The sequence below is a fragment of the Tursiops truncatus genome, chromosome 5 (genome assembly GCF_011762595.2).
Source record: "Tursiops truncatus isolate mTurTru1 chromosome 5, mTurTru1.mat.Y, whole genome shotgun sequence".
Taxonomy (NCBI): Eukaryota; Metazoa; Chordata; class Mammalia; order Artiodactyla; family Delphinidae; genus Tursiops; species Tursiops truncatus.
Window position 1 is genome coordinate 112,491,650 of NC_047038.1, and position 21,564 is coordinate 112,513,213.

General features: G+C 42.1%; 1 protein-coding gene across 1 annotated transcript in view; it reads left to right on the plus strand.

Moving 5' to 3' along the window:
- Window positions 1-14,242, plus strand: part of SLC10A7 (solute carrier family 10 member 7) — a 171,411-nt gene extending 157,169 nt beyond the window's left edge. Inside the window, exons 8-9 of the mRNA XM_033857320.2 lie at window positions 11,461-11,606; window positions 14,063-14,242. Coding sequence (XP_033713211.1) covers window positions 11,461-11,606; window positions 14,063-14,092 — 176 coding nt within the window. The 3' untranslated portion in view covers window positions 14,093-14,242. The remainder of the gene's footprint in view (window positions 1-11,460; window positions 11,607-14,062) is intronic.
- Window positions 14,243-21,564: the final 7,322 nt, after the last annotated feature.

Here is a 21,564-nt window from a genome sequence, read left to right on the forward strand (position 1 = left end):
AGCGATTTAGAAATGCCCTAGTCTATGTGGGTTCCCTGAACCCATCACTGGGACACTGAGAAAACTAAAGAGTTCTTATTTGCATATATTATTTAGTTGTGCATCATTTTGGATGACTCCTTCTACAAAAAGGACAAGAATCTTTCCTTCTGTGTCTCATAAAGCAACAATAGAGGTTCTCATGGTGGAGTCACATCAAAGATAATACAGAGGGCTTCCCTGGTGGCGCAGTGGTTAAGAATCCGCCTGCCAATGCAGGGGACACGGGTTCGAGCCCTGGTCTGGGAAGATCCCACATGCTGCGGAGCAACTAAGCCCGCGTGCCACAACTACTGAGCCTGAGCTCTAGAGCCCACGAGCCACAACTACTGAAGCCCGTGCACCTAGAGCCCGTGCTCCGCAACAAGAGAAGCCACTGAAATGAGAAGCCTGCGCACCACAACGAAGAGTAGCCCCTGCTCGCCGCAACTAGAGAAAGCCCGCACACAGCAACAAAGATCCAACGCAGCCAAAAATAAAATAAATAAATTTTAAAAAAAAGATAATATAGCAGTTTTCCATTACAGATGGAATGACGCGAAAAGAACAGGGAAGCAAATAAAATGTAAATCACTGGCAAGGGTAAGGCAGCCCAATCTGTGTATTAAAATACCTTGGAGAATTTGAGCAAAAGACCAGTCATTTAGATGGGAGTGAATGAGAGCAGGTCACATGATCCGTGACATCCTGTCCACCTTCCTAAGGGAATCTGCAGGAAGTAGACTCGCCAGCCTTTGGAACATTGCAGAATGGGTTTCAGGGGAAGTCCTAGAATAGCCAGCATTACGAGCAGTAATTCTGGGGGCTGTGCAGACGTACCACCTGCTCCAACAGGCCACACGTTAGTGGCCCTCTCTCTGAAGGACAGCATGCCAAGCCATACCCATCAACCTGGAAGTAGGTGGCCTTTCTTTGTACCCACTCTAAAAGAGAGACAAAAATTAGAATAACCCAAATGTTCACTGCATCCATTTTGCCTAACAGCTTTGCAGTGCTGCATTTCCTCACCTCCCTGTGCCATGATTCTGTGGTTGGGTGGAATTTGCTCTTCACCTAGCTTTGGCATGGTACTCTCCATCTTCTCTCCCTAGTCAATAAGAGCATAAGTTCCATGAAGGCGGGGTTGGGGGAGGGGTATCGGTTTACCCACTTATTCACTGCACCTAGAATGGTATCTGAAGACTTACTACTTACCAGACATTGTGTATTGTTTCATTTACGGTTTATTAAGGAAAAAAAAACCCTACAGAGTAGGTACATTTTACAGATGTGAAAACAGAGGTTCAATCACTTGCCTAACCAAAGTAACACAGCTGGTAAGTGGTAAGCATGGGATTCCAACCCGGGGCTCTCTGCGTCTTGTATCAGGCTTCGTAACAGCTACCTGTACTGCCTTGTGTAGGCTACTGGACATAATAAATTATAAATTGCTGCATGAAGCGACAGCTATATTACTGAAAATTAGCTTGCTTTAGGAAAATCCTAACTGAAAGCCTTTTCTAAACAAATTCCAAAACTGTTGGTGTACCTTATCATGGCACCATTTTGTGTCCTAGAAAAGGCATATAAGTACCCCTTTGTGTGGTAACTGAGATAAACCAGCGCCAGTGAGTTTGACTTTCTGTGACTATTTGTCTCTGAAGAGAAAGTGTGTGTGTGCGTGTGTGTGTGCACACGCGCGTGCGCACGTGGGGTCAGAAGGGGACCCAGACTGGCATTTAGTGATGCCTGAAAAGAGTGGCTGTGTTCCTCTACTAGCGGCTGCCTCTGCAATTACATTATGATTGGGGAGACCATCTATCCCAGTGACTCTTAAAGGCAAATGTGGGCTTTTGAACTGAGAGATGCACTAAGAAGGAAGAGATAGAATTCAAATAACCATGTGTAAGATGTTTGGAGAGTAAAATTATGGATGTTTCTAACTAAGAACAAACTAAACAAAAGTGGGGAATCTCCATGACGACTGAAGAGCTAAGCAGCTCGATGCCAGATTTGCCAGCAGCTCTCTCCAGAACTCACTGGAACATCCGAGAAAGAATTTAAATGGAAAACAAGTCATGTGAATTCAGGCGAATGAACCTTTGAAAGACAGGAAAGGATCCAGGTGACTGGCGTATACTGTCTCTTAGCGAAGTGGGAAAGTAAGTGACATATTCAAGTTCAAAAACACAAAGGGTGTTTTTCAATATATTTCCTTTCCTACTCCACTATTCAATACTCATTTCAAAGTTTGGTTTCCACGGTCAGACCAGTTTCTTTCCTTCCTGCCATAATGAATGTATTTTTTCTATGAAATACAACCCTCTCCCAGAGGGGTGTGCGAAGGATTTTTTTTTTTTTTTTTTGGCGGTATGCGGGCCTCTCACTGTTGTGGCCTCTCCCGTTGCGGAGCACAGGCTCCAGACGGGCAGGCTCAGCGGCCATGGCTCACGGGCCCAGCCGCTCCGCGGCATGTGGGATCTTCCCAGACTGGGGCACGAACCCATGTCCCCTGCATCAGCAGGCGGACTCTCAACCACCGCGCCACCAGGGAAGCCCTTATTCTCTTTTTAGTCCAGTAAAGCAACTAGTATTTGTTCTTGTCCTGTCTTTTTTGATGGGAAACATTGCTTTAGCACCTATTCTTCAATAATTAATCATTCATGTATTGAGTACCAGTCCTGTGCTTAAACACTGCAGGAGATTAAAAGAAAAATATAAGGCTTTGCCTATTTTCAGGGGCAAACAAATCCTACACAAAAGAAAATAATGGCAACATAAGCAAATGCTAAATTATGGAGTGCAGCTAGGAAGAGAGGCTTCATTCTTCAAAAGAGGAAGAAATCGGTAGGGAGGCCACCTTCACCATGGAGAAAAAATGTAAAGCTGAGCCCAAAACAATCCCTAGGATTTAGTCACCCAGAGGGAAAGGACAAGATTGAGGCAGGGGCTCAGCTCTTACAAAGACAAGAAAGTTCTAGGCCTGAGCCAGTGACAGCAATTGGCAACTGAGAGTTTGGTTTAATGGAGTTAACATAGGTTAGTGATTAAAAGTAAATAGACTGTGGTCTAATTCTGCCTCTACCACCTACCAGATGTGTGATGTTAGGCAAGTCACATAACTGCTCTACCCCTCAGTTGCCTCATGTTTCAGTGGGGAAATTGCCACCTACTTCTTAGGGCTGTTTTAAGGATTAAGTGAGATAATGCAGGAAAAGCACTTGGCAGGCAGGAAGCACTTACAAAATGGCGGTAGTTGCCATCGTTCTTTACTGACGTCGAAGGGGTAGAGGATTTGATGAATGGGCACTGGAAAGTCATTGTAATTCTTGAGCAGCGTATTGCCTTTAATTAATGTGGGTTTTAGGAAGATTAATCTGGCTGTGGTTTGTAGGATTGATGAAGGGAAGAGTCTGAAGACAGGGGGTTATGTCAGGAGGCTGAAAGAGTCATTTGGCTTTATTTTATGAGGAACCAAATTAGGAAGGTGGCAGTGAAAACTGAGGGGGAAGGACAGTGCTCGATAGAGGAAAGAACCTCCAGAACTTGCTGACTTGATCTACAAATAGAAAGACAAATGGTGATCCCCAAACTCTGAGTTGTAGCAACTTGGTAAGCATGCACCAGGCCGGCACTCACTCTGGACGAAGGAAAGCCGAGGTGACTGGGGCAACTGCTACAGAAAGTGGGCCCCAGGAAGGCAGGGGCCTTGTCTGTGTTATTTTCCTTATATCCTCAGCACCGGGAACAGTGAATCACATACAGCAGAGGCCCAGAAAGTATTTTTTGAATGAATGAGTAGATGGTGAGAGCATCGTGCTCCTACAAGTAAACTCTGAACAACGATATAAAGTAGATGGTGTTCCTATTGTGAGCAATAGAGCGGCCTTCCGTGAGAGGTATGTGAAGGTCCATATTTAATCGAGGAAGAAAAATGTCTGTTTCTCAAGGAAAAATTTAAAAACCGTCCATCCAGTAGAAACTAGTAACTGTTGAAACTTGATACAAAGGGAATTTTCTAATTCAGAGAACATAAAATAAACATTTAAAATAGGGGGGGAAACCCCCACTTGTTCTGGTACGTATTATTTTATCCTTTCCATCCTGGGTGCAGGATAAAAGAAACCCCTTATTTGCTTGTTAGAAGAAGAAAGCTCTCACTTGAAGTTCTTAGTTGGCAGATGTCAGTTGAAAGCTCTGCTTATGGAATATGCCGCAGTGTCAAAGTCTGTTGGATAATTTTAGACGAATGTGTCATGTGTGACATGGAAATATGGCATGCCATACATTAGTGATTTCCCAAGTGTTTGGAGCAGGTAGTAATGTGCTGGGGAAGTGCTCTTTATCTCTCCACACAGTGTACTTGTAGAGCAGTGGGGAAATGCTTCTGGTGGAAATTACTTTAGTCAGAAAAGGAATCCATTTACAATATGCGCCTTCTAACATCTTTCAGACAATGCATTGTATTAAAGAGGCATTTTTTGATTAATGTTTTATAAACATTTTTCAGCATGACAGCTTAAAGTCCCCGTAAAATTGTAAATGTGCGCATGGTGTTCACTTCCATAAAGTCAAACGCCGTCTCATAAAGTCTAGTCGGATCCTGTCAACCACGGTGACACAGAATCAGTACCTGGGAGCATTAAAATTAATTTGCTTCATTTATGTTACCGCAGTGATCGCAAGATGAAAAGAGTCCTATATTTAAATTTTACTTGAAAAAGAAAACTCTTTTGAGTAAGTTTGTTTGGTTTTTTGAAATTATTGCCCTTTTTTCCTCCCTAGTTAATGAATGGAGTGAAAATGGAGTGATAGTCTGCACAGTAACTTTATGATGGGGTCTGGAAAAGCACAAGTCCGATCCTTCAGTGCTCTTCCTCTGAGCACTAAGATACTCAGAGATGAAGACAAAACAGTCACTGACCCTAAGAAGCTAACAGCTTAGTGAGGGAAACACACACACACACACACACACACACACACACACACACACACACACACGAAGCAAGCAGCGATAATAAATGCAGCAAACGCTAGGCTGGAACATGCCCCAGTTGGGTAAGGCTAGAGCAGAAAGGAGCCTTGGGACATCAAGGATGGCTTCCCAAAGGAGGTGAGTTAGGAACTGCGGACTAAGGAATCGGGCAGGTCAAGAAGTGGGTGGCGGGCATCCTGGGCAAAAGGAACTCACATGCAAAGACCGAGAGGTGAGACTTCTAGAGCCTAGAGCGTGGGCATGGGCACGGGTTGAGGAGAGGAGGGGAGGAAGGGGCACCACACTCTTCATGGCTGGAGCACAGAGAGAGCCCAGGGGAGCATGGTGAGACGGAGAGAGATTTTATACTCAGCCTGGTTGCAGACTGGAAAATACCCTGCAGAGGACAAGCCTGAAGGCAGAGAGATGGGTTTGGGGCGAGGGTTGGAGGGCGGGTGAGGGCTGCCCAAGCCCTGAAGGAAGGTCACGGGGAGGCAGTGGGAGTGGTCACAGAGGGGCCGGTGAGTTACCTGAGTGAGGGTCGTGTCACATGCCTCGCCCTTTAGTTAATCTGTGAAGTGAGTGCTAATTGAATGAACGATTGAGTGAATTGTTGAAAGGGTGGGTGAAGAGGATGAAAGGGTGGTGCATCACATGGGCTTCTGGAAAAAGACATACCGATGCTCTCTGATTTGACTTGAAGGTCAAGTTTTGCCAAATTCGTGGCCAGGTGACAGAAATCGCAGTGTGGTGAGCGCAGTGGCCCTCACAGTTCCAGGACTCTCTCTATTTCATTTCCAGTGTTCGTCCTGATAGAGCTGGAAACGTGGCAAAGATGCCCTAGAACAGAGATCGTAAACTCGCCGCTTCCAAACATCGCCAGGGTGGACTGGACCACTCGGAGGTGGAATCGTAGAATAGTTACCTCCCCCTCCACCCCCCCACTTCTCCCAACTTCTCTTCCTACTCTGACCCTCGAGAAAATGAAAATGCACAGGGTGGAAGCTGCCAGGAGGGCGGATGGGGAGAAACTGAAGAAAAGCAGGGGAAAGACTGAGATATAAAGAAGAGACTGCGAAGGAACTAATAATTGAAAAGGAAAGTGGATAATTGAATGATCGAGAAGTAAGGTAGAGTTTCAGACAGAGGGAACAGAAAGGTTCCCAAAACAAATAGCTTGACTTGAATCGCTGGAGTCCCCCTCCCCTCATCCGGGGATTAGCCGGTGGTGAATCCACCCTGAGAGAATGACAAGCAAAGACGCAGCAAAGGGACCTGGCCCTAATCTCCGGAAGCTAAGTTTTTCTCTCTGATGTGATTTTCAATCATATTTTTAACATTAGTCACTGAGAGTGGTGGTGATAGGAAATCTGATTAACAATTAACAAGAAGGTATTGCAGGCATACAAAGTGATGAAGAGAAATCCCTACTTCATTCGACAGATGTCTACAGCAGCGGCCAGTCATGCGGGAGCCCTCTCTTTTCCAGGCGAAGTGGATGACTGGGCTGCGAAGCCAAGTGAGAGAGGGCCCGTGTGTCCAGGGTGAGGCAGGCAAACACGCCACGCCATCAACATAGGGCACTAAAACAGTGTGGGAAAGCGGGGAGGGGACAGTGAGGAAATGAAGGAGTAATAAGTGCAGGAAGTAGCCGGAGCTGGGGGAACAAAGGAAGAAGTTGGGTTCTCAGAACCTAGAAGTCTGGAGAGGAAACAGGGGTCAGACCTTCAAGGAGGGGCACAGTGGGCTAGCCGCTGGGGCCGAACCCCAGGCCTCTGCGCCTTCTCCAGCCTTCCTCTAGTGTCCAGGGGGCCACCTGCTGACAAGGAGGAGTGATGTTTGCAGAGTCCCAGCCTGGTCTGTACAGAAGAGTGTGTTCAAAGATGAGACGGAAGAGCTGAAGAACCAGCCCAGGACCAGAAGAGAACTTCATACAAAGTGATAGCAGGGTCCACAGAAGGTAGAAGTTCACCTGTACACTGGAAGTTTCTTGAAGGCAGTGTCAGTCTGGGGTTCCCTTGCCACTATTGGGGTAGGCCTGGCGGTTACTGAGCTCCTGGCTGCTGTGAAATCACAGGAATACCCCAGCGTGGGTAGCAGGGGAGTGTGAGGTCTGCTTCCCCCGGAAGTGCTGCTGGGAGGGTTAGGGGCCCAAGGGGAGCGAGTTCTGAAAGGACTTCTGGACTAGAAAGCTCTTTGCATCCCAGGCCCTCTTCTGCTTCATGGAGCTGCCATGCCTGTGGCATCTTGAACTGAAGACCTCGGAGGCCTTGACCCTTACCTGACACAGAGAACTGGAAACCCAGGTGGCCTGGATTGCAGTAAAGACTCCACCACTTGGGAAAGTTTTCTAACCACTAATGAGGCGTTTCAGTCTCCTCATTAGTAAAATGGTGCAAACAATAGGTTTCATCAACCACCGAGAGTTGTTGTCTGTTCATATGGGAGAGCCCTTGACAGCACCTGGCCTCAAGTAAGTACTCACTGCATACAAACCGTTATTATCATTATTACTACTATCTTTTCATCACACTACAGTGAATTGATGTCGCTTCCATTAAGATACCTTGTGAACTTGCGTATTGGAGCAGCAGCCCTGTGACCATATCTGTGGGCTTGCTTGAGCTGGCTGAAGAGTGACCCAGAGCCTGCCTGAACTTAGCCAAGAAAGTGTAACTCAGGTGATTTAGCCCAGCGGCCATCGTCCTTGAATTTGGGGTCAGAAACTCCTGCTCTGACCATTTTTTAGAGACACATACCTCCATATTTCTATCATTTGCTCCCTTTAGCCCCACTATTACTCCACGCCACCCCCCAACTCCTTCACATCATCCTTTTGGGCCAAATAACCTTTCCTGAAAACAGGAGTAGTGTATGTTCAGGTCTTCTTCATTTCTCATTGTAACTTTCTGGGACTATAATTTTTTTTTTTTTTTTTTAGATTTTATTCATTTTATTTTATTTTTTTATTTATTTATTTTTTTGGCTGCGTTGGGTCTTTGTTGTTGCGTGTGGGCTTTAGTTGTGGCGAATGGGGGCTACTCTTTGTTGCGGTGTGCAGGCTTCTTATTGTGGTAGCTTCTCTTGTTTCAGAGCACAGGCTCAAGGCGCGTGGGTTTCAGTAGTTGTGACACGCAGGCTCAGTAGTTGTGGCACACAGGCTCTAGAGCGCAGGCTCAGTAGTTGTGGCACACGGGCTTAGTTGTTCTGCAGCACGTGGGATCTTCCCGGACCAGGGCTTGAACCCGTGTCCCCTGCATTGGCAGGTGGGTTCTTAACCACTGCGCCACCAGGGAAGCCCTCTGGGATTACAATATTAAATGCTGCTTTTCAATATCTAACACTGATCTAATTCAAATCCAATAAGTGGATTAAGCATATTACTTTTAAAAAGAAAACTCCTTTGTTCTTTATATTAGTGAGAAGACAGAAGCTGTGCAAAAATCTAAATGCATACGCTTGAAGCTTTGAGAGAGACTTTGTTTGGGAAGAGTTAAGTGTTTGCAGTTTATGGCAATGATATGTGAGGCTATGAAAAAGAAAGCAGCCATGAAATACATTTTTGCATAAAGGTTTGAAGTTTATTAGAAGGTAAAAATAATTGAAAAAGCAGAGCTTTCCTCACCAGGCTATCATAAAACATTATTTATGTACCATCATTGTGTGTATTTAGGAGCCTGGGTCCTTTTCAGTGGTTGTTCTCAAAGAAACAAAAAGAAAGCTAAGCTGTTAAAGCTATTCAGTTGAAAAACTGATGTACATACACAGCCGTACTGACAACTGGACCACATTAAAGCAATTGGTGATAATAGTCAAATCACCAGTGTCTGAATTCTGTTACAGAAGCTTAATAGTTACATATGTTAGGCAGCTGCTTACAAAATATGCACACCTTGCCCTGGATATAACAGAGCGGTAGACTCAGAAGTAGTATTCATTTACCTGAGTTCCGTTACAGCCTTCACTGTGGGGTTTAATCATTCAGCACAGATTTTAGAATTCATCTGCCGTATACAGTACTGCTTAAAGCGCTTCGAGATTCTTGGCCAAAAGAGAATGTGCAAAAGCCTTTATTAATGTCTATCTGGCTAAAGTACCCTCCGACTTATAGCCATATATACCATACTTTATCTTACCATATACTTTCAGCCCCAAAGTGAACTTGGGGGCTGTGAAATGGTGCCAGGCAGGCTTCCCTAAAGACTAACAGAGTGTTTCACTACTAAGCAAGAAAAGATCCTTTTTTTGTGTGTGTGTTATAGTTGCTTTACAGTGTTGTGCAGAAAAGATCCATTTTTAACCTCTACCTTACTAGTATGCCTCAGCCTTCTCGAAGAAACTCTATTCCGAAATCCGAAAGAGAAATTAAGGAAACTATCCAATTTACCATTGCAATAAAAAGAATAAAATACCTAGGAATAAACCTTCCTAGGGAGACAAAAGACCTGTATGCAGAAAACTATAAGACACTGATGAAAGAAATTAAAGATGATACCAACAGATGGAGAGATATACCATGTTCTTGGATTGGAAGAATCAATATTGTGAAAATGACTGTACTACCCAAAGCAATCTGCAGATTCAATGCAATCCCTATCAAATGACCAATGGCATTTTATATGGAATGAGAACAAAAAGTCTTGAAATTTGTATGGAGACACAAAAGACCCCAAATAGCCAAAGAAGCCTTGAGGGAAAAAAACGGAGCTGGAGGAATCAGACTCCCTGACTTCAGACTATACTACAAAGCTACAGTAATCAAGACAATATGGTACTGGCAGAAAACCAGAAACATAGATCAATGGAACAAGATAGAAAACCCAGAGATAAACCCACGCACCTATGGTCAACTAATCTATGACAAAGGAGGCAAGGATATACAATGGAGAAAAGACAGTCTCTTCAATAAGTGGTGCTGGGAAAACTGGACAGCTACATGTAAAAGAATGAAATGAGAGCACTCCCTAACACCATGCACAAAAATAAACTCAAAATGGGTTTGAGACCTAAATGTAAGACCAGACACTATAAAACTCTTAGAGGAAAACATAAGAAGAACACTCTTTGACATAAATCACAGCCAGATCTTTTTTGATCGACCTCCTAGAGTAATGAAAATAAAAACAAAAATAAACAAATGGGACCTAATGAAACTTAAAAGCTTTTGCACAGCGAAGGAAAGCATAAACAAGATGAAAAGACAACCCTCAGAATGGGAGAAAATATTTGCACACGAATCAATGGACAAAGGATTAATCTCCAAAATATATAAACAACTCATGCAGCTCAATATCAAAAAACAAACAACCCAACCCAAAAATGGGCAGAAAACCTAAACAGACATGTCTCCAAAGAAGACATACAGATGGCCAAGAGGCACATGAAAAGCTGCTCAACATCACTAATTATTAGAGAAATGCAAATCAAAACTACATGAGGTATCACCTCACACCAGTTAGAATGGGCATCATCAGAAAATCTACAAACAACAAATGCTGGAGAGGGTGTGGAGAAAAGGGAACCCTCTTGCACTGTTGGTGGGAATGTAAATTGATACAGCCACTATGGAGAGCAGTACGGAGGTTCCCTAAAAAACTAAAAATAGAATTGCCATATGATCCAGCAATCCCACTACTGGGCATATACCCTGTGAAAACCATAATTCAAAAAGACACATGCACCCCAGTGTTCATTGCAGCACTATTTACAATAGCCAGGTCATGGAAGCAACCTAAATGCCCATCAGCAGATGAATGGATAAAGAAGATGTGGCACATATATACAATGGAATATTACTCAGCCATAAAAAGCAACAAAACTGGGTCATTTGTAGAGACGTGGATGCATCTAGAGACTGTCATACACAGTGAAGTAAGTCAGAAAGAGAAAAACAAATATCGTATATTAATGCATATCTGTGGAACCTAGAAAAATGGTACAGATGAACCAGTTTACAGGGCAGAAATTGAGACACGGATGTAGAGAACAAGCGTATGGACACCAAGGGGGGAAAGCGGCGGGGGTGGGTGGGTGGTGGTGTGATGAATTGGGCGATTGGGATTGACATGTATACACTGATGTGTATAAAATTGATGACTAATAAGGACCTGCTATATAAAAAAATAAATTAAATAAAATTTAAAAATTAAAAAAAAAGAAACTCTATTCCCCACTCTCGTCTCTCCTCTCCTTGTTAGACAGGCTGCTAACTTGCAGTGAGAGTTACTGGTGCCCTTGAACCGACCACCTTTTCAGTTTTAATCCGTTCTAGATAGAGCTTGGAGGTTTACACAGTGAAAGGAAGATGGAAAGATTTGGTGAGTCGTTCCAGACCTTCCCTTTTCAGTTCTGTGAATATACACAAGGGAAAGGCGGTGCAATCCGAAGTCCAGTTTTAATGGCGTATGTCTTTAGTTTGATGACAGACTGAATTTGCCTCTAGGTTTTCTGTCTTCTTTGTTCATCAGGGATTCCAATGCTGAAGATCGTGTTTGCAGGCCATGAGTACCTCTCTTTAATATCCGTCCCCTTGCTGATCTACCACCCGGTGCAGATCCTTCTGGGAAGTGTGTTGGTGCCAACAATAAGGTCTTGGATGGTGTCCAGGCAGAAGGTGAGACTCTAGAAGAATCTTATTTGGATCCAAGTCACGTTGAAATGCTATTTCTGAATCTTAGCTGTTCATATGCCTTAACTTTTGCACATATAACCTTGTTCTCAAGTACACATTCTCTTAACTAAATACGGTAATAATGACGCATTAATCCAATTCAATTTTGAACAAGAGGATTGAGGGCTAATTGTTCTATATTGTTATAACAGCACGATGATACCTAAAAGGTAGTTTTTAAAAGCCCTTTTTAATTTGCTCCTATCGAAGGGCATATTGCAGTGGATTAAAGTTTCAGTAAATATACTCAAAATATATGTGCCCCTCTGCTCGGGTGCCCACCATCTTTGCCCACCTGATCATTTGTATGTGTCCTGACTTCACATGCCTTTCTAAATATGATAGCACCTGGATTTATCCAGAGCGTCTACTTTAGTTTTAATTTTCCAGACACATAATAACTTCTTTGTACTATGCGTTTGGGAATTAAAAAATAAAATTTCAGTAGCAAAGGAGGCCACACAAGGACATCAGTTTCACCACACTTGGCTCAGAAGTCGTGTTACTTATTTGATATTTGTGGATTTGATTTTCTAAATTATCAGCCAAAATAAAATAAACGGAGTGACTCATACAAAATTCAGAGGCAGCACATACCACGGAAGTGCCCGTAGAGCTGGCTTCTTCCTTCTTCCTAGTGGCTCAGACTTTGCAAGACTTCTTTCGCCTGCTCACAAGGTGGCAAGGAGATAGCCAGTGACAGAGCACTGTGTGTCATGTTCTTAGTGTCCTGAAAATGGGACCGCCCCACTACAGCCTGTTAAGCTCTGTGTTATGCTAAGCACGTGCCAGCCTTTACCAGGTTCGGAGTGTGGGCCCTTGAGCCATCCTGCCAGCTCTGCCACCTTACCCCCGTGTGACCCTGGCCATGTTACTTCACGTCTGTGCACCTCAGTCTCTGCCACACTAAGACTCATGATAACATCTACTCTTTAGAGTTGTGGAGGATTACGTGGCAGGTATTTGACAAAAGCTATCTGATATAATCTCTGTTATCATCACTGATGTTCCTTATTTTCTACAACACTGTAGCAGGCTCTGCTATCCCCATTGAACACATAGGAACTAGGCCCAGAGAGTTGAGCAACTTGCCCAGGGTTGTGGGGGTGGGTTTACTCAGTGCTAGACTTAGGACTTGAACCCTGGTCTATGTGTCCCCCAAAATCTTTCCCCTACACCACAACGATGCTCCAAACAGAAATACAAGATTGCTTTTGTTTAATTTTTGGTACTGAAGTACAGTTAATTTACAATGTTGCATTAGTTTCAAGTGTACAGCAAAGTGATTGTTATATATGTAAGAATATATATAAGAATAAAAATATATAGGAATATATATATATTCTTTTTCAGATTCTTTTCCATTATAGGTTATTACAAGATATTGAGTATAGTTCCCTGTGCTGTACAGTAGGTCCTTGTTGTTTATCCATTTTATATATAGGAGTGTGTATATGTTAATCCCAGACTCTCCTAATTTATCTCTCCCCCCCCACCCCCAAGATTGCTTTTAGAAGGAGAGCCCTAGGTCCCCAGAATCCTGCCCTCCAGCAGGATTCTGGGTAGCCCTCCAGCACCTTCCCTCCTCTTGTAATTGAACAAAATGTTAGCAAACACCATTCTGTGCTGGGGACCACTCCAGTCTGGGGTCTTCCCACTCAGAATTGGTACAGGAGCAGTTTAGTAATTCTCTTTCTTTTACTATTTATCCCCTTTGAAAACTTCATTTGTATATATGCTCGTGTTTAACAATGTGTATATGCATGATAGACCAGAATTTATACATATAAATTTTGACAAAGAATGAAGAAAATTATTTGAAAATCCTAATACTCCATCAATAATACACAGTCATAGTGAACAGCAAATTAATCAGAATGAAGTTTTCTTCTAAATGTTTAAAAGCTCTAGGATTTATCCTGCAGAGTAACAGAAGCATTTCCAAAAGGGAGACTAAACTGGACGCTGTTCATTTTTCCCTTCACACAGAAACCACTCCAAACCAGGGGGCCACTGGCTAATGTAGAATAATCCAGAAGGCTTAGAATATTTAGCCATTCCCACCTGGCCACAAAAACAAAGTGTCCATCGTAAGGGTATCCTTGAGTGTCTCTTCTGCTTTACAGACAATACTGACTGAGACCCACAGGCACCATCTAACGCACAGCAGACGGGATGAATAGCCATGCCGGGCGTGGGGGAGGTGCCAGATTCTGCAGGCCAATGAGGTGGGCGGGTGAATTTATTTGGATCCAGGGGTTTGGATCCTGGGTTATATAATGCTATCTAGGCGGACCTCTTTTTCCTTCTCGTAGCATAAATTATCTGGTGTTAATTGATGCTCTCACGTTGCTTGTGGATACCGTCCAACTCTGATGTCATGTTTTCCTTTCTCGTAGGGAGTGAAGTTGACAAGGCCAACGGTATAAGGAAGGAGGTGGTCTTTCCACAGTGATGTATATACGTACAGGGTTGTACATACAAACAGTTCTGAAGACATGTATTTGTGAACGTTGCTTCAATGCATATTTTATTTTTTTACACAAAAAAATATAACTGTTTAAGTGCCTTAAAATGGATTTGACGAGAGCGTTATTTCCAAAACCTACTTTGTTGGTTACTGCCAGGGGTGGTTCAGTATTTTGGAGTTGTTCTTTGTTTTTTTTTTTTCCTAACACAGGAAACAGTCATCATAAGTGACAAAAAGCAAACACGTTTTCATCGTACCACCTTCTGTGCAATACCGCTCTCTACTAGCTACTGTACTATTTGGAATGAGGTCACACCATCAGGAAAATGCTCTTCTCATGACAGTGAAAATTTCCAAAGTCTTATTCACGGATACTTTGATTTCCCTTGTGATTCTTTTTTTCTGCAACTGTGACATGCCTCTTCCTTATCAACTCAGCAGGGGTCATAGATTGAATAGATGCTGAAAAGCATAAGTCATCTGCATTTCTTGACATCAGTTTTTAAGACATTCCTTCAAATAGTTTCCACTCAGAAATTCCTCAGTTCCATTACAAGAGATTGTGGTGTTCTATGTCTTAAATTTATTATAAGCTGCTTCAAAGAAAGGGCCTGATGTTTGAGTTATGAGTCAAAGTACATGCAGTTTTCAGATAAACTGCAGGATTTGGGTTTCAGGATTCTTAAAATTATATTTCAAATGTTTTTCGTTTTTCTTCCATTATTTCTTTCTTACCTGTTTTCCAGCACACTTGCAAACTCATAACAACCAAATGTGAGACCCAAAAACGTTACAATTAGTTCGAGAGCAGCAACAATTAATGATGGATTATTTCACATTCCACAATGGAGACCAAAATGTGTTTCCTGTTACACAGATGTGCTGGGCACAAATTTCCTCTTTTAGCCAGAAGCAGCCTGTTACATCTTTAAATTAAGCACACTTAAGGCATTTGAGACAAGTTATTAATGAGAATTTCCTTGGCAGATTTGACAAATGTGTGCAACATTTAAAAAAAAATTAAATCACATTGCTCTTACAAATAAATGAAAATATAAAGGTCATAGAGGCAAACAAATGTTACCTATACACATTCTGTCTAGAGAGATGGAAAGAAAAATAGACACAGAAGATGCAAAACCATTCGTCAACCAAAATATTAAGTAAAATTAGCTCCCAGTTGGGCATCAGCCTGCCATAGAGTATCCAATATTTGCTTCTACTGTGTCTGGAAGAGCTTTCACGACCCAAATAGAGAAAAAAGCAATGTATAGAAATAAGGGAACACTTTTTCTGTTTCCTGCACACCATTCTGTCACATCCTCTCTACGTGTCTTTTCGTGATTTGACAGGTGATATTGACATCATGAGTCACACCGTATCTTCAGCAGCTGTTTTGTTGTTTTATCAACAACAAAAAATCATTCCTTAGAAACTCACCATGTTTACCAGTATGGTAAATTTACATTGTTGTTACTACCAGCTCTCATCTTGTGTTACTTCTGACTCATTTCAATGTCACTGAACCTCATAAATTTCATAAGAGTTAGCCTGGGTGTGAGTTTTAAGGCTAATGCCAGACCCTGCAAAAAGCTATGCTAAATAGGCTGTTGGGCAAGAATTCCTATTGTCAAGAATTTCACTTGTGTCTAAAACTACAGTAATTCTGCTTGATACTTTTGATGCTTACATATGGAGCACAGAAAGGTTTTCATGTTTTGTTCCCGCAAGCTTCGTTGAATTTCAGAGTGAATGGAATTGTCTGTCTGACCTATCATAAAAATCTTCTCCCTAGCATTAGAATACTGATTTTTTTCCCCCAACTTATCTACCTCTATTATCTAACACCTATAGTAGGTGTGACTATGGGATAAAATTCAACTGAAAATGATATAACATTTTACCTTTTGCTTTAAAAAAAACTGTGTTCTTTTTTCACATAATCTTCTTTCCGTAGTGAATTTTGGTGGCTTTATTGATGTGTATACCTATTTCTTTTTTTACACAAATGCTGGGCATATTTTTCCATAAAGGACAAAAAAATAAAATCAAAATCTATTTTTAATTCATGATTATTGGGGTTTAATTATTCATATCTTAAAATATGTTGTTATATCTATGCACTATCTCTTTTATGCATTTGTTTTGTCTGAATGTATTTATGAAAGAAATACGTTAGATTATATTTATGTTTGCTTGTTTTTCCACCTGGAGTTTTGTTAATGGTTGTTATGAAATTTGATTTTTTAAATGGATGAGAATGTTCATCTTTTCATGTGCTCTTTTCTAAGTTTTAAAATTTTGTGGGTTCTTCCTTTTATTCTTCCCTCTTCTGGTTAAAACTAACACACCCCTGGCTAATGTTCAGTGTTTGTTTATGCTAAATACCAAATTTTTTCAAAAGGATCGGTAAAGTAATGAAATGGATTATTTATGATGAATGGAAGATGGACATAATTCTATGATTAAACAAAGATGTTTCAGAAATCACAAGAGAACCTGCGGCTTATTTTTAACCTGATTTCAGATATACACTCATAATGCCTTCCAAGTATCTGTAGATTTCTTTTAATTCATTCCAATCCTCTTATACTATTTGTGGTTAGCTGGACATAAGTTTCATAGGCTTCCCGGGTATCCATCTCAATACCTCACCACGCCATAACGTTAAAATCCAGAACCAGCCCTTGCTGGTTAGAGATTTTCTCAGCATCAGGGTTGAGGACCAAAAGAGAAACATATCCAACAGAAGGGACAGAACATAGGTGATCTGCGTTTTAGCCACCTTGTCAATTTTTTCAGGGATAGAAATATGAACCCTTAGAATTCAGAATGCCTTTTCCAAACCCCGAGTTTCTTCGTGGGTACATTCCCTTTTGTAGAATTCCATACCTTCGTGTTCTCATTTTGCTGTCTTGACTTAGCAAGCCTCTTCTCCCTGGAAGGCTGACAGAAATGTCACCTCATCCAGGAAGCTTTCCTGCTCCCCCAGTCAGTTCTAGACTCACTCCCTGTGATGTGCCTTTAGAACAACAAGTCCCTCAAGTCTTCCAAAACCTTTGCTTGTCTAATCATCACTTTACATTTCTGTCTCCTCCAATGTGGTCCTCATTTGTTTTCCTCCTGTGCCTAGCACAGTGCCTGACTCAGATTAATAACCAGAAAAAAAAAAAAACCCAAAAAACCATTTTCCAAACTGTGATCTTAATAGGTAAGACATGAACCTTCATAATTATGAAAGCTCTTCCCTACATATAGATCATTACTCAGTTACAAGAAAAACTGATTTTTTTGCTACTATTCCTAGCTAGCCTGAGGGAAACTGTGAAGCCACATTGCGCTGCTGAGAGAAATGCATGGCTTCATAACTGTGTAAATACTAGCTCTCCAAGTTGAAGCTGCAGATGTGATATGCAAATAACTTTCATCTTTTATATTTTGACAGAACAATAAACCCTCAATAATTCAGGCTAAATCAGCTTGGGTTGATCTGAATTAGTGAATACTAATTTTTATATGCATAAAAAATAAAGCATTTTCCTTATCGGAATTCTGACATACTTATTATAAAGACTAGATACAAATTATTATGATTATCATCATATTATTGGTTTATGTAGGTACATACAAAGGGTCTTATAAGAGTACTCTCTTTAGCAAAGCAGCTAATCTTATTTACACTATAGAACAGTTTCTCAAATGTGAGTAAAATACTAACCTCATGTAAAGGGAAAACAATTTTTCATAGACCCTGGAGAACTTGTCTACAGAGCCAGTGATGAGAAACTGTATTAAACATTAAACGTCACTCTAACGATCGGTTGGTGCCAATGTGCTTGTAAACACAGGTGCAGACGAGCACTGAAGTCGCAGGGCTGAGCTGAGTCACAGGGGGTCACCCAGAAGATGCCCACAGGCCTCTCCAGACCCCCTTCCTCCACCGAGCTCTCCAGCATCTCAGACTCCACCACCCACACATGGAATTCCATTCCAGTTCCTTGATTTCTACCAAAGTCTGGACACACTGAGTTTGGGGGGGGATAGAGAAACTTAAAATGGAACGTTAGGAAAAAAATGGGATGTTAGACATCCTGTTCCCACCAATCTCCCAGCCACCCTCCCACCTGGAATTTCTCACTGACCGCCCTTCCCCGTAACCCCATCTACCTGCCCTGTTACCAGCTCTTTCTCTCCCCAACCCGCAAGTTCACAGAAGTTCAGCCACCTCTTTGTTCATTCTCTGACTTCCTGAACTTGCCCTGGGGCCAACGGCTATATAACCTGACAGAAACTTCCTCATTTCCACTTTCCTCTCATTTCGCCAACTGGGCGTTGGAATGAGGCAACATGAGGATTCATGTATGTTCTGGATGAGCTGTAGCCCGAACGTCGGGGAGGAGATGGAAAAGGAGCTGTGACTTCTCTCTACACTAGCAAAACAGGCAAAGTTTGTGAATGGGTAATTTATACAAAATGGATAATAGACATATTTTTAAATATTCAGTCTTACCAGAGATCAGGGAAATATACGTTTAAATGAGAGACTGTTTTTCACCTATGAGATTGACAAAAAGTTGAAAGTTTGATAATATTCAAATATTGATAAGCGTTTGGGGAGAGGGACCTCATGCGCTTCTAGTTGGAACATAAATGGGGATGGAATTTTCTGGAGGGCTATTTAGCTGTACCATTGAAAGTTTAAATATATGTGTTCTTCAGCCCAGCTCTTTGGCTTCTGTGAATCCAGAAATAGATAAGTGCCCTAGAATCTACTGACAAGGACATTTCAGAACATTGATAAGGCTGAAAGGCCACCCAAATTCCCCAACTCAAGGAAGTGTTTAAACACTCAATGGTATGCTCTTATTGTAGAACATTATTTAGGCATTAAAAGAAATGACGGTCACTGCGTAATAACGATATATTGTTGAGGAGGAAGAAGAATAAATTTCAGGGAAGAATATGCATTTTGTCATACTATTTTTATATATCCTATTTTTTCATTAGTTAAAATATATGTTACATATGTGTAGGGACACTCCATACATAAAAAATGTTTAGAGGTATACTTATAAGTAACATTACGGAGCTTTTCCTTTAGGCCTGGTACTATTTCACGCCCTGTACATTATTTCATCTAACCCTCTCAACAACTCTGTGAGGTAGGTGGTATTATCCCCATTTTACAGATGAGAAACTGAGTCCCAGACTAAGTGGCTTTCAAGGCCACAAAATTAAGAAGTGGGTGCATTTTAACCATGCTTAGACTACTTATCAGTGATGATTCCTAGGACCAGGAATGCAGAGGTGTTCTTACTTTTAATTGTACCTTTTCTTTTAATCACACTTTGGAAGAGTTCTAACAAGCATAAAGCACAAACTGGGGCTACTTCTACTTCTTGAGCGAACGGCATAATTCATTTCTGAGCCGTGGCGCACTTGTCAAGCAAAACCTTTTTGGGTTGAGAAAGATGGGCCTCTAGGCACATCCTAGGGGGGTAAGGGCCGGACAAGGGAATCTGACTGTCCCATGCATTGAGGTGAGAGGAATTTTGAGTCGGAGTCAACAGCATGGGAAAGGGGGCTGAGAGGTCCAAAGACTGGAAGAAGAGGAACCAGAGAGGAAGTGGGCCAAAGAGAAAAGACAGTCCAGTGGGAAATGTGTGATGGCCTAAGTGATAGTGGTGGTGGTGGTTAATTATCATATCATCATTTTTATCTTTTGCCAGCTTTATTGAGGTATAATTGACAAATAAAATTGTAAGCTATCTGAAGTGTACAAGTGATGATCCAATATACACATACATTGTGAAAGTATTCCCACGATTAATGAACACACCCTTCACCTCACACAGTTACTTGTGGGTGTGTGAGCATGCTCAATACAGTCTCTTAGAGAATTTCAATTGTATGATACAGTTCTCACCTACAGTCACCACGATGTCCATCAGATCCTCAGACCTTATTCTTCTTATAACTGAAAGTTTGTACCCTTTTACCAACCTCTTCCCATTCCCACACCCCCAGCCCCTGGCAACCACTATTCTACTCTCTGCTTCTATGAGTTCTACTTTTTTCTTTTTAAGATTCCACATATAAGTGATACCGTGCAGTGTTTGTCTGTCTCTTTCTGGTTTATTTCACTTAGCATAATGCCTACCAGGTTCATCTGTGTTGTCACAAATGGCCGGATTTCCTTCTTTATAAAGGCTGAATAATATTTCATTGTGTATATATACCACATTTTCTTCATCCATTCATCTGTCGATGGCCACTTAGGGGCATTGTCAGAGGCACCACGTGTGAGACGGTGAGAGCAGTGGGTCCCAGGGTAGGAAGTTGCCGTAAACATTTAGCGGTGGATGAGCTCTAGCTACGTTGGCAAAACCAGCCCGGGAGGCCGCACTGACAGCAGTGCTCTCAGTGAACACCTAGCATCAGGGTCAAGAATGCCCACTAGGGATCCCAAGTCAATGTGGTTGTAAGGATTTCTAGTCTGGAATAGCCAGTAACAAGGGAACGACCCATGTCTAGGGCTGAGGCCAAGACTTGTTTCCTCCGTGTGTGGTCTTTTCCTATCAGTGGACTCCGAGGCCTGGCATGTGTCAGAAACCCTAGGCTCCTTCCTGCCAATGCTCTGGAATTTCTGAGTCGTGGGGCTTTTGAGTCACTCCAGCGAAGAGAAAACAACACCCTTTATGAAAACCTTGGTTGCAGAGTTCAGGTAGAGTTCAGAATCATTGCTAGCTAGTTTCTAGAATTTTGGAATATGAGAAAATAAGATCTTGCAGGGAGCACGTCGTTTCCGAGGTGCAGAAGAGTCTACTTAGTGGTGAGCAGTGTGGACTCTGGAATCAGGAAAGTCTGAGTTCAAATCCCAGCTCCACCATGTAAGCGTTGTGAGACTTGCCCTCTTTTTCGTCTTGGTTTCCTTATCTGTACATCGCCGATAATAAGGGTACATATCCTCTTAGGAATGTTGAAATAATTAAACGAAAAACTGGAATAAAGAAGCTAGTATCGACCTGGGGGGCAGAGGGATTTTCACACCTTGGCTACTGTGAGTAATGCTGCAGTGAACACAGAGGAACAGGTATCTGTGCGTAAGCTGGAGTCGGCTTGTATCATCTCCTGAGAGCCAGTCGAGGGCATCCTTTCCCGATGCCAACTCAGGAACAGCTTGCTGGTAGCTTGAAATTGGCAAGGGTGGGACTGTTTACACCCCAGAAACTGGCAAGTGCCACAGATCAGAGCACTGAATATTAGTTATGGCTGTTGCAATCCCCCAGTCCGTCTGAATACATATTAATTTATATTTAGATGTAATGGTTTGAGAATGAATTCCATGTTCTGTGGGAAGCATTCTACGCCCCCCAAGATTTCCAGGAGTTTCCATTTTTATCATCTCATGCACAGAATTCCTGCTTGTGA